The following is a 13,795-nucleotide window of genomic DNA, read 5'->3' as shown; positions in this document are numbered from 1 at the left end:
TTACTTCATCTAAGAAATTTGGTGAAATAGAAACAAATTCCCTTCTTTTCTGCTTCTCTGGGGCAGTTTTCCATCCTCAAACTTTAACCAGTTAGCTTTAAGGTAATTGCTGTTACTTGGTTAATTTCTGGGTTCTTGGAAAGTACATATTTTACTGCCCAGTGGTATGCAGGCCATTTGGAAATAAAGACCAAGCAAAAATTCTGTTAGCCTAAGCCTAAAATGAACAAGAAATGTTTTCTGGAAGCATTGTGTGGGTATTGTGCCTGCCAGCAGAAGGAAATCTCTTTAATTATCCTTCCTGCACTGATACTATCTATTGGACTCTTGACTGACTCCTCCTCTGCACTGACTTGCATCAAGACAGGACCTGTTGACCTATGGCGTCCTGCACAGACCCCTATTGTTCTGAAGTTCTGTTTAAAAATGGCTCTTTTCAATTTGAGATTTATGAAAACAGTATGAGCAGGTTGTCACCTTGCAGGTATTCTACCTTGCTACTCTGCACACTACCTATGTGAGGCAGGAAGCAGCAGTGACCTGATAGACTGAGCACTCTGAGGTGACCTTGGGCATAATAGAGGAGGCACCTGAAGCCTACCCACTGGAGTTTTGCATGTAATTTTAATGGCTTGGTGGGCACAGTAGTACTCTCTGATCATAATCAGGTAATGGAAACCCTAGTTTCTGGGACCCAGGGCATTTAGTATTGCCTTAGTACTGTTGGTCATGATAGCTCATGTGGAAACTATTACTTTCCATCCAGACCTGCTTACATAGCTCAACAAAAAGCCTGAAGGCAATATCCAGATTCACCTTCTGACTGCTCGACTTCTTCACAGCTCATTTTCTCAGAATTTCTGCCTAGACAAACTCACTACTTTCTGTATGCTAGTTTCTCCCCAGGAATTCAAAACCATTTCTTTCAGCAGCTAGCAGTAGCTGCTGTTACCCTCCCTGGTTGCATCGCATCTCCTTCCCTTGGCAGATGCTACGTGTCCTCCATTCCTCCCTTCATGTCCTACCCAATTCATCTTTGTCTTTCTGGAGGAGGTTGAGAGCCTTGTGGGCTGGGCCTCAGTTGTACAAAAAGATGAGTCACTAGACCTGCCCAGCTACCTAGCAGTTTCAGGATGCTGAGGGATGGGGAGGGGAGGAGGGAGCTGCAGAAGAGCATGCCACAACCAGCAGCACAAGGCCAGCTGATTAAAGTCAGAGGTTTGGTAGACCCGTGGCTTTTGCTCCCTTACAGTATAAGGATCCTTGAGGAGCCATTAAGACATATCAGCTGGAGACAGCTGTTCATTTGCAACCAGAGACAAGTAAGGATCTGAAAAGCTGGGAAATAAAAGATGAAAAGCCTTGTCTTTCTGTAGCACGTACCATGTAGACACATGAATTTTTTCTTTGTTTTTGGCAGGGAATATGAGCACTTACAAAATGGATTTATTACCACTAATATCTGAAATTGGCAATTACACAAATAATTGTGGAAGTTGGATGAGGCCCTGATAAATTTATGAGGAAAAGAAAAGCTGATAGAGGGTGAACAACGTGGATTAGTTCTGCATGATTCGTTATTGTCTTTAGAAAATGTTAGAACAGGAGTAGACCTCATTGTGGTAGTATTAGAAGTGGAAATTTAAAATTTTGTCAGTTTAGTAGAGTGATGTTCCTTCCCTTCTTAAGCAAACTAGAGCGAACTAGATTTTAGTATTTCAGATTTTTTTTTTAATGGCTATTTCTTAGAAGTTTAAAAAAAGTAAGAAAACAAAGGTACATCCCTTTACTAATTAGTGTATAGGGCAAAGGAAGATGGTGAGCTGTGAGACAGTATTTACTAACTTTTTAAAGTTTTATTTAGTACCTAACAAATTCCCCCTAACTTCTGTAAGTTGAGGAGGCTTGTGCTCCTAAATCCTCCGGGATATCACTTTTTCAAGATTATCTGTGTACTTGGAGACCTCCACAGGAGTGTGGCAGGTAGCTGGGACCATAATATTGGTAGATCATTTTTTAGTCACTACATGTTTTTTTTTCTGTTTGCAACAATATGACTGGTGATTAGTTTATTTGAAAGTTCTGGTCAAGTTTAAAGGGGAGTACATCATGGTTACCTGAACACTCTTTAACCCATCTACAAAATGGAGTGTAGTAAAGCAATAACACTTTTCCATCTGTGAATACAAAGCAGTAAAGTGGCCCCTATTGCATTTTATTTACTAGTATAAGCAGCTGAAATAAAACTTGTTTTTGTTATTCCATAAAGATTTTTTTGCACTTCTGTGTTTTTCCAGGCCATTAGGGTATTTTTTTTGAAATAACCAGAAAATGTGTGGATTTTGCTTGTGCTTTGGAGATTTATTCACAAAAATATGACAGTGGTCATATTTAGTGCTGTAATTTATTAAAGATGCAGTATGCTATTGTAATGTTTTCTTTGAAGTAACCATGGAGGGTTTAATTCTGAATGTATTTTTATTTTTAAAAAAATCCCTTTGTCTGTCTTTGATTTCTTCTGTGGTGTTTTTTGCCTTCGTTAGTGAAATGGAAGTGTTTGACTGCCTGACAGGGTAATTGTTGGTCTTGGCATGCTGCAGCAGAAATTTATCAGATATGTTAAACCTGATGAGTTTAAATATAAGCTATTGGTTTTATGAAGGTTGAGTAAATATCTTAGCAGTTCTCTGCTTTTAATTGATTCGGTACACTCATTTGTAGTGCAATTAAATGACTGTATAATGGATGAGGTGTATCAGGTTTTTGGGAATGGCTAGGAATATACAAGAAGTTAAACAAGCTGTGAATCAGTAAGCATGTAGGGTACTAGCCAAGTCATTAATGTTTTCAGTAGCTGCATGGCTTTTTTCAGCCAGCCAAAATTTTTCATGCTTCCCAAATTTTAAACTTCTACTGCAATCACAGCAACATTTTTTCGATATTCTCATTTGCAAGAGGTAGTAGCTAGAAGTAGTGGCTATCTTCAAATTGGTATCTGCCTGGTTTCTTGAACCAGCTCAACAAAATAAAGATGACATTTGCTTTCAGGGAAGTGATTGATGTTAGTTCACATGCTCTTCACAAATGTATAATGGTCTCTGCTTAAAATAAATACATTATACCACTTCTGCACCTGCCTGGCATGCTTTCACTTCTACAGAGATGGTAATGTCAATATGTACATGAAGCACTAATTGATGGTGTTTATAAATTTAAAAACTCTGAGGCAGTTGTTGCCTTTAGCAGCTGCTGCCCCTGACCTGTGAACACACATTTCTGTCCCTTCTCCACTCAGTTGACAGCAGTTGCTCAGGTACGGTTGCACTGGAAATAGAATTAAGAAAGTTAAACAATGTCAACTTCACAGCCAAAATTTCAGAAGTGAAGGGCATGGCTTTGTAGGTTTACTTAAGTGGCACCAGCTTTTAATAGCGTATGGGTCTAATCAGTTGTATTCCTTTCTTCTTTTTCTGTTTACCCCTGTGGGTGACTGGTCTATGCAAAGTAACAGGCTTTGATACCTAGAAGCCTGTATCTTTAAAGAGTAGTTTAGAAAATAGTGGGTGTCAATTTCTATCCTAGGCATCTGATATGTATCATTCACTTTTGGCCTTTAAGAAAATATGAACATCAAATTAATGCAGTTAATTGTCCTTGACAGAGCCTCCCTTCCAGGCCAAGTGCCTTAACTTCCCTCTGTACCAAACACGTGTGTGAGGATCTAATTTTGACAGCTAATTCAATCCTTTTCGGTGGTGGGGGAGGGTTGTTAATATGTTGAAGGTGTTGAATTCTGCCCTCAGTGAACGTGCAGCGTGCTCCAAAATGGTGAGAATCTCAATTTCTCAAGTGTTTCTTTTGCAAATGCAGAACAGTTTCCATGTAGGAAATGTGGATGGCAGCTTCGTCATTTTACATCTGCATTTACCAGCCTTCATAAAGGTAGAAGATATTACTACTATTAGATATGGAGAGGTGGTCTTAGTAGTCAAAATTTGTAACATACTGAGACAGGCAAGACTAGTACAGTTGTGAGAGAAGGGTCACAGCCCTTCTTTAGATGGCCAGTTTCTCATTTGCTTCTAGGCAGACTAGGTTAAAACTCTTCTTGGGAAATTGCTTGTGAAAATGAAAAATAGCTCCTGGTGAGCAGCTGTTACTTTTAAGAAGCAAGTACACTACCTGTGTTTCCACTAGGAGTTCAAGGTCCTTTGACAAATCAGAGAATTGGTTCAAAGCAAGTAACAGAGCTACATTAGCCTCAAGCACTGAATGTAGACTAGTTTGTAAAATGGCTCTAGAATTTGAAGTTACTGAAGAGCTGTGAACCAGGCTTAAAGCCTGTAAGTAATTTAGAGTAAAACCAGTAATCCTGGTTGCAAGATTGGAAGGATAGGTTGCATAATATTTAGGTTGGAGCAATTTAGGAACCAAGAAAAATGTTTGGTGTTTATTTTTTTTTTGTTTGTTTGTTTTTTGTTTTGTTTTGTTTTTTAAAAATCATATTAACACATGTCCACAATGTTTTATACTCATGTCTAGCAAAAGGTGTTTTAAAGATACTTTTTCAAGCTGAGATTTATGCTGGAGTTGAAATAAGATAATGTTTGGATGTTACTTAAGTTTATGAAATTTCTTACCTCTCCTGAAAAGTAAATGTTTCTTACTATATTGAAATACAGCATCAGGAGAACACAGAGCACTTGTGTACCTGTTGAAATCTGTACAGTAAAATTGGAGTTTGTTTGGAAAACTCTTGTCACCATGTTATGAAAACAGGGGGAAGGTAGGAAAGCACATGCTTTATTTGAAACTATAGGAGACTGCAGCAGCACCACTCTGAGGCTTTTCATGCAGAGAGGGTGTAGCACTGTCACTGAATGGATTGATAGGGCGATTGGATGGTCTTGGGTATTCCTGATACTGCTTTTGTGCTAAAGGAATCCTCGGATTTACAATATTTTTTTACAATATTTCTTTACAATATTCTGAAAATCATTTAATAAGGAGTGGGCCTTTTTGCTCTCTGTTAGAGTACGTACAAAACAGATATATAAACATTTGTCTTGTGCTTCACCTGCAGCATTCTGAAAAATAAAGAACAGATAGATGTGGGGCAGTGAGCTGGGAAGGGTGCAAGACAGGCGGGATGGGGAAACAAGGTGCGAGTACAAGGTGCTAGGACTAGGAGAATATAACAAAATAACAGCTTTTGAGGGGTCATCCAAGCTACACTGTAACTTGTTACACAGTAACAGGAGCTACTTCAAGGGTGGCAAATAATGGTTCAAAATTACCTGAGACAATGTTGCTATGTGCTAGATCTCAAGATGGCTGTTCCCATCCTTTCACCTCCAATTTAATAGTTGTGTCACAGCAGATGTGTGCTTGACACACAGCATTCTATTTAGAATGTATTTGTTATTATTCTGTGTTTAGTTCAGTGTGCTAAAGGCAGGCTGAGGAAATGGCACCACTGGTGAACTGGGAGCATCCTGGAGGTAGAAAGGAGGTTGTCTTCAGAAATTACATTCTGCTGGCTAGAACATAATTTTCTTTGGGAAGCACAAAATGCTGTTTGATGGGGTTACTGTGGCCAGAAGATGTGAATAAGTGATGTTAGACACTTTTACATGATGAAGTTAATTTAAAAGCACTTTTTGTTTAGCACAAACTGTGTAGGCACGTGAAAATGTGAGAGAGACAACTGTGTTGAAATTGTCTTCTGTGTCCGGTAGACTTAAGCAATACAAAGTTTTTTCTGGGGAATTGCAGATAATTGAATTCTAGTTGGAAATTATACAATTATCTGTGTGCCAGTGACTGTATGAATGGAGAATGCAATTTAGAGAGCTTGGGAAACACAGCCAGCTTTTCCCAGATATTTACTGGACTAAACAGTCCTTAGAACTTACTGGTTCTTCATCTTTTAGTATGGTAGTAATGATCCATGTGTTCTGCAGATGGGATTTATTAAGATGCTGTAATAATACACATTGGTTTGTATCTGTTTTAAGAGTTCACCTTAGGACACTGTCCAGATTAGAGCTCTGCATACCAAGTCCTTTGGCAATCTTCAATTCATTTGTATCACTTAATTTTTTTCTAAGGATGGCAGCCTCAGGCACCTGTAGGGCTCATGTTTCTAGGAGTGCATAATGGTACTACAGCAGGGAGAGGAAAACAGTAAATGATAAGAGATTAAGAAGCCAAGACTGACAGGATATAGCAACAACAAGAGAGGTGAAAACTGGAATGTAAATGGTACAAATGCAAAGGAAAGGAGTTGTAATGAAGGGGTGGAGAGTGAATATGAGAGGAGCTGTAGGGAAGGGTGCAGGAGTACAAAAGGCTTCAAGGCAGCAGGGAGGAGTACTGAATAACCTGGTCTTTGCTCCAGCTTGGGAGGGGCAGCAGAGGGTGAGACTTAGTAGGAGGCATGAAGGGTGGGGTTTGTCTTGGGTTTTGCCCGAGGTAGTTTTCTGCTACTTTCATAATGGTGTAATGTCTTTTTACCTGCTCCATGCTCAGACAAGAACAAGGGATTAATGAAAGCTTTTGGAATCAGTAAGAGAAAATTTCTTGTCTAGAAAAGTTTTCTTCCACAAAAGAAAGCAGAAAACATGTTCATTTTTTTCAGTGCCCCTAACTTTGGTAGCTGTAGGGAGATCTTCATAGAAATAATAAAGCAAAAATTGCTTTTTGTGTTTAAATAAATAATTGTATGCTGATAATTGGACCTCATGGGGACAAAAAATTGAATTAAAAAGCTATAAACCCCACCCTCAACCTAAAATCACAATTGACTCCCACTTTTTTTTTTTTTTCCCTCCTGTATTTTCTCCTTTTGGTCTTTTCTTTGCATAAATACACACTACTACCGTGATTTTACACTGCAGATGCTGTAAGCATTAGAGGCTTCAAAGTAGATTTCAAGTAAGGGCACTATTTTCAGAATTTGTCTCAAGGGATTTTGAGAAATGGACCAGTAATATCCTATGTCAGTGTTTCACAGCAGGTTAATTCCTTCCTGAAAGAAAGAAGGCTTGTCCATGAGAAGTTTTCCTTCACTTTGCTTCCCACCCCACCTTGACCTTACAAAGCTTGCAGCAAACTTTGTACCAAGTACCCTGGTGGAAATTCTGCGTGTCAAGATACATCTTAACCCCACATTACCAATGTGGTTAATGCAGTGATCTCTGATTCTGATTACCTACTGGTGACCTGCCCCTGATATGGATCAATGCTGATGTCAGGGACTGAACAGGAACAGATTTTGCACCTGGCAGTGAGGGAGCCACCCCATCAAGTAACTTCTGAGCAACCTTTATGAGAAATCTGTGACATGTTATAAAATCCCCTGGATGGAATCTGAGTCATAATCATCTGACAGCACATTTACATAATACTATGCCATAGCTGTGTTTTGTATATCTTCTTTTATAATGGAAACACCCAAAATCTGTCTGAGCCGAGAGCATTAGCTGTATATGTGGGAGGGAGAGGGGAGCATATGCTGTGTCTGTTATGGTTTGGGTTTTGTTTTTGTACAAATTTTTGTGTTGACTGGGGCCTCATGCTGGTTATGAAACAAAATGAGGTTTGTAACCATTCTCTAATGTGACAGGCAGGTCAGCTATATTAAATTTAAACCAAGTCCTTTATATCATAAATAATGAGGTTTTTTAAAAAAATATAGGTTATTCAAAATAAAATATTTCTAGCTATTCAATTTTGGTTTTTTTTTTCTCTCCTATTGGAACTTCTTCAGTGCGGTCTATTTTGTGAGACACAAAGAAACCAGACAAAGATTCGCCATGAAGAAAATTAATAAGCAGAATCTCATCCTCCGAAACCAGATCCAACAGGCCTTTGTTGAGCGAGATATCTTGACATTTGCAGAAAATCCATTTGTTGTCAGCATGTATTGCTCCTTTGAAACAAGACGTCATTTGTGCATGGTTATGGAGTACGTAGAAGGTAAAATGTCTGTTCTGTTTCTTATGCCAAGCAAGAGAAATAAACTGTGTGGTACTTGTGTTAGAATGGCCTTTTATGTGTTCTCTGTATTCAGGCAGTACAAATTTAAGATCCAAGAAAAAGATGGCTTTTTTCCCAGTCATTATCTCCCAGTGAGCACTTGTAAAACACTTGTAATCCAGGTATAATGGGAAGTAACTGCTCTTTGAACAAGTTCCTCTTAGACTGTAATTGTAAGTGTCCCAGCATTCCAAGTTCATGTGAAAATGCTGTTTGCTTTTCTGGAGTTCAAATTTCCTTTGGCACATGTTGTTGTATCTGTAATAGCTATTTCTATAAAGAAAGAAGGAAGAGAAAGCACTTTGAAAAGGTACTGATGCTGAAAGGAGAACAGTGGGCAGAGGCAGTGCAACATGAAATACCCAGACTGGTTACATGGGCTTTTTCTCTTTCTCTTTCCCCCCAGCTTTATTCATAGTTTCCATCTGAACCTTTGTACTTCTTGCTTCCAGCTTCACACTGTGGTTAATCTTACAGGAAAATGGACACTTATGACTACAGATTGTGTCTCTTTATGTGATGTGTGGACTGTACTGATATACATCATAATGTAGCCTCATGCAGAACATTTTTTGTGTTTCTGCAGGTGGAGACTGTGCTACTTTGCTGAAGAATATGGGTCCTTTACCTGTAGACATGGCAAGGATGTACTTTGCAGAGACTGTTCTGGCCTTGGAATACCTTCATAATTACGGAATTGTACACAGAGATTTGAAACCAGACAAGTATGTATATACACTGAACACTGACTTGGAAATTGCTAGACAAAATATGAAAGCTGTAAACTTGGTTTGAATGCTTTAGAATTATTTTTTTTCAGTTGTGAACATCAGGTAGATTCACAGTTTCAGCACAGTATTGGAATATTTTACCTTCACTTACCGAAAATGTGCTTTTTCCAAAAAAACTCTCAAAAATTTTTCTGTCTTTAAGATGGAAGAGGCAATTTGGAGTAGCTAAATAAAGCTTGTGTTTGCTCTTTTTGCTGAAATGGAGGGTAATGAATTTTGATCAGGAAAAGGTCTTTCAAAGCATCTTTAAAACACCGTTCAATACAAAGCATCTGCAATTTGCAGATATTTGCATATATGGGGACAAGAATGACCAGATTGGGAGATTTTTTCTGTTGCATGGGGTTTTTTTCTTGTTTTTCAGTACTTAGAATTACTATATTGTGCCTACATGTGTAAACAACATTATAGGAAGTTGCTGCAGTAAAAAGTATGGCTTGGTAAAAAGAATTGGAGTCCTGTCTGTTGCATGACAATACCTTCACAATATGATGTCTCAGGCCAGTATAGTATTAGTTAACTAATTTAATACCTGAGGGGTTTTTTTTCGAATAATGACCCAGCTTTGTTACAGAGGGAAAATGCTCGCCTCACTTTGAAAGTGACATTTATTCTAGGTCTTTCAGAAGATGACTGTTCTTTTTTCTTCACTGCAGATAGCATTCAGCTATCAACACTGGTGTGGGTCTATAAGATGTTGTGCAGTTGCATGTAAAAGGTTTGCTTACAACTGACAATAATAGTAACAAAAGTAAGATTTGGATTTTTAACCTGTTTATTTTGTATATGGTTAAATTACTTTTTCAGCTGTCTCCATTTATTTGTGGTGCTAAAGAAACATTATCCTCAAAGTGTAATAACAGCAGTAATGATAAGCATATAATGTTGAATTATGTCACAGTAACTAGATCATTCTGATTTTCAGTTTATTGGTAACATCCATGGGACATATAAAGCTTACAGACTTTGGCCTGTCAAAGGTGGGACTGATGAGTTTGACTACCAATCTGTATGAGGGTCACATTGAGAAGGATGCCAGAGAATTCCTTGATAAACAAGTAAGAGAAAGCCTTTCTTGTTTCTACATTGAATGTTCAAATCAAGTGATGTTTCTCCAACAGAATGCACAACAGTACTTTATAAACTGTTCTAATTTCTGCATTGGTGTTCAATTTTGGATGTCAGTTACTTTTACTGATACCCTGCAGATTATTTACTCTGCCCCTGCAGATGCCCTGCTTTTTTCTTTCTACATTAGGATCTATTAGTAAGATGAATGACCTAATCATGTGCAAGTAAATCTATGAGAGAGACAAACAGAAATCTGGTTTTATAAGGAATTCAGAAGTCTCAGAAGAGTACTTGTGGAGCTCATGATGCATTGTACAGCCAGGGGTGCTAAAATCCTTGCTATGGCCCATTTCCCTTTAAGCATGCCTCATTACCATTGCTCACAATCTGTTCACTGTAAAAGTTACTTAAGGTAAAACCATTACAATTTTCATGTAAATATAAGGGTATGTTTAAGCTAAATAAAATATTTCCCCTGTGTGAAACCCAAACTGTCCTTTGCCTGACAGACAGACAAATGTTAATTACAAATCCTGTAAATGTAGCTAGGTCATTCTAAAACATTAGCTAAAACATTCTAAAACGTAAACTAAGACCTACTGATTTTTTTTTTCCCATGTTCCAATACTACTTTGCATTTCAAGAATTATAAATTATGTAACATAGCTCAGTTATAGGCTTGTTTTACCATTATGCTTATTTTCTTTTTTAGGTCTGTGGTACACCTGAATACATAGCTCCTGAAGTGATACTGAGACAGGGTTATGGAAAACCAGTGGACTGGTGGGCTATGGGAATTATCCTTTATGAATTTCTTGTTGGCTGTGTGCCATTCTTTGGAGATACACCAGAAGAGCTGTTTGGACAAGTAATCAGTGGTAAGGATTATCACAAAAAAACCCCAGCATTTATTAGCTTGTGGTGAAATGTTGTTATGAGGAAAGGTGTTTACAATTTTTCTGATAGACAAGATTCAAGCTAGTTTTACTAATAAACCAACCCATTATCACAGTATTGTAACACACAATTTGCTGTCAAATCAGTAAGAGCAAATTTTGATTAAAAGCTGAACCAACTGATACTGTATTGTTGCTACATACAGAAATGCAGTAATGTGGAGTACAATGCCATGTTGCACTATTTGAAAGAAAAAAAGTGCCACTATGGTATAGTGATCTCAGTCTTCAGTAAAAATTGTACCAGAGAAGAAACAGTTAAAATAAATCTGCATAAATGAAAAAATACTTCATGCACAATGAAGAAATTAACAAAGATGTAATAAAAGCCTAAAACAAATGTCTCTAAAATAATAAATAATGAGAAAGAAACAAATTCAGTTCACAGATTGTTAATGATTTAATTTGTGATTGTTGCAGTGCAATGTTATTTCTGTAGCAGCTGTTCTTCTTCCATTTAAAATTCAATAACCTTTTAGATCTTAACCTGCAAGCTGACCCTGAGTATTGTTATGTGGCTTGTGCTAAAACTGAATGATAATTAAACAGAGTCATTTACTACCCTACCTGCTGTTTCCATGAATTTCCCAGATGCATAGATGTAATAGTCCTCTCTTTATGCCAAAAGTTTAACAGAATGGAACCTCTGTTACTGAGTATTTCCCTGTTTGTTTTATAGTCTTATGACTTAAAAGGTCCAGTAGCTAACACACAAAAAACCCCAACCAACCAACAAACAAAAAAATCCACAAAACCTCAACAACTCAAATCCAATAAAACAACCAAGCATACTGAAAACCCAACAGGAACACAGCTAACTGCACCTCTGGTTCCTTATTTGCTGAGAACATAACAAATCCCTTTTGGTACCTAAGGAGACGTTCTGTCAAAGCCAGACCTGTGTGTTAAACTGTAATGAAAGGCATTTGGAAGTTGATTCTAGTATACGACCTCTTTGTACAACATCCTGGCTGTTCATGGGTTTAGGAGCTGTATTGCTTTCCAGCATGCTAAGCTGAGGCTTGAGTGTCCAGGAGAATCAACTGTTTAAATAACAAGCAGCAAATGCTGGCCTTGGCCTGCATGCCTCATGGTTGTGATGCATATTCATGCTTTATTTTCCAAATCAAGATCTAAACTGCAGTGGAAGCTGTAGGCATGCAAGCATGGAAATAACTCGCATTTTTATTGCTTTTCCAGACATGCACATGTGTTTTTACATTTATGGACTCTGTCTGGGAGAATGGGAGGGAATAGTCTAAAATTAATGACAAGATCTGCACTTTAGACTTCTTGTATGTGGCATTAATTCTGCATTTTTTTTAAACAAATTGTCATGTGTTACAATCTAGCTGATATTAAAATAAGGAACTTTATATGATGAATGAAATCTGTTTATCTTCCAGAAATATTCTGCAAAAGTGTATGTTTATAAATCTGCTGTGTTCCAACTTACCCTCCAAGACTGGTGCTTTTGTTGCAGTCCTCTAGTTTTGAGTTTTTCAGTTTCTTCTCTTATTTTAACTACCCTTACTTAGTGAAATAAGTTTTACTATAATTTTCTGCAGAAGAACACTCTTGTGTAAGTTTCCTCTGCTAAAATGCATGCTCCCCTTGTATTCAACAGTGAAAAATCATCTTAAAGAACTCGCACTATAGCCTCAAATTTTATTCCAGTTTCTTTGGGAGAAATCTAACTTCTATTTGAGAATCTGCTTTAAAATATAACCTCCCCATTAACTGTATTCCCTCTTTATTGTATGCTGCCTCTCTGCCCCCTTCCCCCCCCCCCCTGTTGTACAACTACGGAAGCATCAGTATAAAGTTAGATGCCTAAAATGATTAGGGTTAAAAATAATGTTCCAGAAACAGGTTGCATTTCATGTCAGTTTATGCCTTTCCTTAAACTCTGAAATGCAAATATTAAACATATATGTAGCTTCTCATGATTGTTTCTCCAATGATGATTGTTTTTGAATGAAATGTCTAGATCATAAAAAGACAAAAATATCCGTAACAGCCTTGAAATAAAACTTGATTGTCAAATATTTTTTCAGAGCAGAGACTGATATCTCAGCTCTTAATCATGAAAGTAATGACTTCAGTGAATCTACTAACATTAGGGAAGGTCTGAAGGTGTGAGCGGTGCCTGCTGGGTCAGGTCAGCTTTGTCTATCTTAACAGCAGTTTCCATGGAACAGAACTCAAATTTAAACTATTAATTTGGGAAGACAGGGAGAAGGGACAGCGTACAAGTTATGCTAATATTTTACAGTGGTTTTTCCATGAGCCAAGCATTCCTGTATTTTGTTGTTCAACACTGTTTGAAGTTCATAGTATGTTTATGGCGTCTGTGTAAGTAGTATAACAATCGGAAGTAATTGGTACACAGCAGAAGGCAACTTGAAAAACTTGCCTTAACTCTCTAGCTCACTACAAATTTTCTCATGGTTTCTGCTGAATATTGGTATCAGACTTCAGCAATAACAAACAACTTTTGTTTTGCTAGATGAAATCATCTGGCCTGAAAAGGATGAAGCACCACCTCCAGATGCCCAGGATCTGATTACACTGCTGCTCAGGCAGAATCCTTTGGAAAGACTGGGAACAGGTTGGAAGGCACTATTTTAAATTGTCAGTGTGCTAGAAATAGCTTCTCTATTGAGCATTGAGAGCTTTTGTTCATCTATTTGTTTTGCCCAGGCAACACTATCAGGGCAGATAGCATAATAACATGCCATTATAGCAGAGGAAGTTTTACAGATTCAGATCAATAACGTGAGTTTAACAAGGTGATGACTGCTCTTTGTTTTGGAGTTTACATGTGGTAAACTTTGAATTTGCACTTTTCTCTTACTTTGATAAACCAGAAACTTCTCAAAGACCCAGTTAGCCACTGGATGAAGTTCCTTCATGAGCACAGTATTAAATAGCTAA

The 13,795-nt window shown here is 37.7% G+C and overlaps 1 protein-coding gene across 15 annotated transcripts in view; it reads left to right on the top strand.

Annotated features, from left to right (window-relative positions):
* The window catches only part of MAST4 (microtubule associated serine/threonine kinase family member 4), a 275,542-nt gene that overhangs the window by 239,300 nt on the left and 22,447 nt on the right, over nt 1–13,795 (top strand). For all 15 annotated transcript variants that reach the window (XM_071730329.1, XM_071730328.1, XM_071730326.1 and 12 more), the window contains 5 exons: nt 7,772–7,980; nt 8,627–8,765; nt 9,757–9,889; nt 10,615–10,780; nt 13,368–13,469. In XM_071730329.1, the coding sequence (XP_071586430.1) occupies nt 7,772–7,980; nt 8,627–8,765; nt 9,757–9,889; nt 10,615–10,780; nt 13,368–13,469 (749 nt within the window). The remainder of the gene's footprint in view (nt 1–7,771; nt 7,981–8,626; nt 8,766–9,756; nt 9,890–10,614; nt 10,781–13,367; nt 13,470–13,795) is intronic.

Source organism: Heliangelus exortis, chromosome Z (genome assembly GCF_036169615.1).
Source record: "Heliangelus exortis chromosome Z, bHelExo1.hap1, whole genome shotgun sequence".
NCBI classification, from domain to species: domain Eukaryota; kingdom Metazoa; phylum Chordata; class Aves; order Apodiformes; family Trochilidae; genus Heliangelus; species Heliangelus exortis.
The sequence above is the reverse complement of the archived record's forward strand: the minus strand, read 5'-3'. Positions and strand labels throughout refer to the sequence as shown.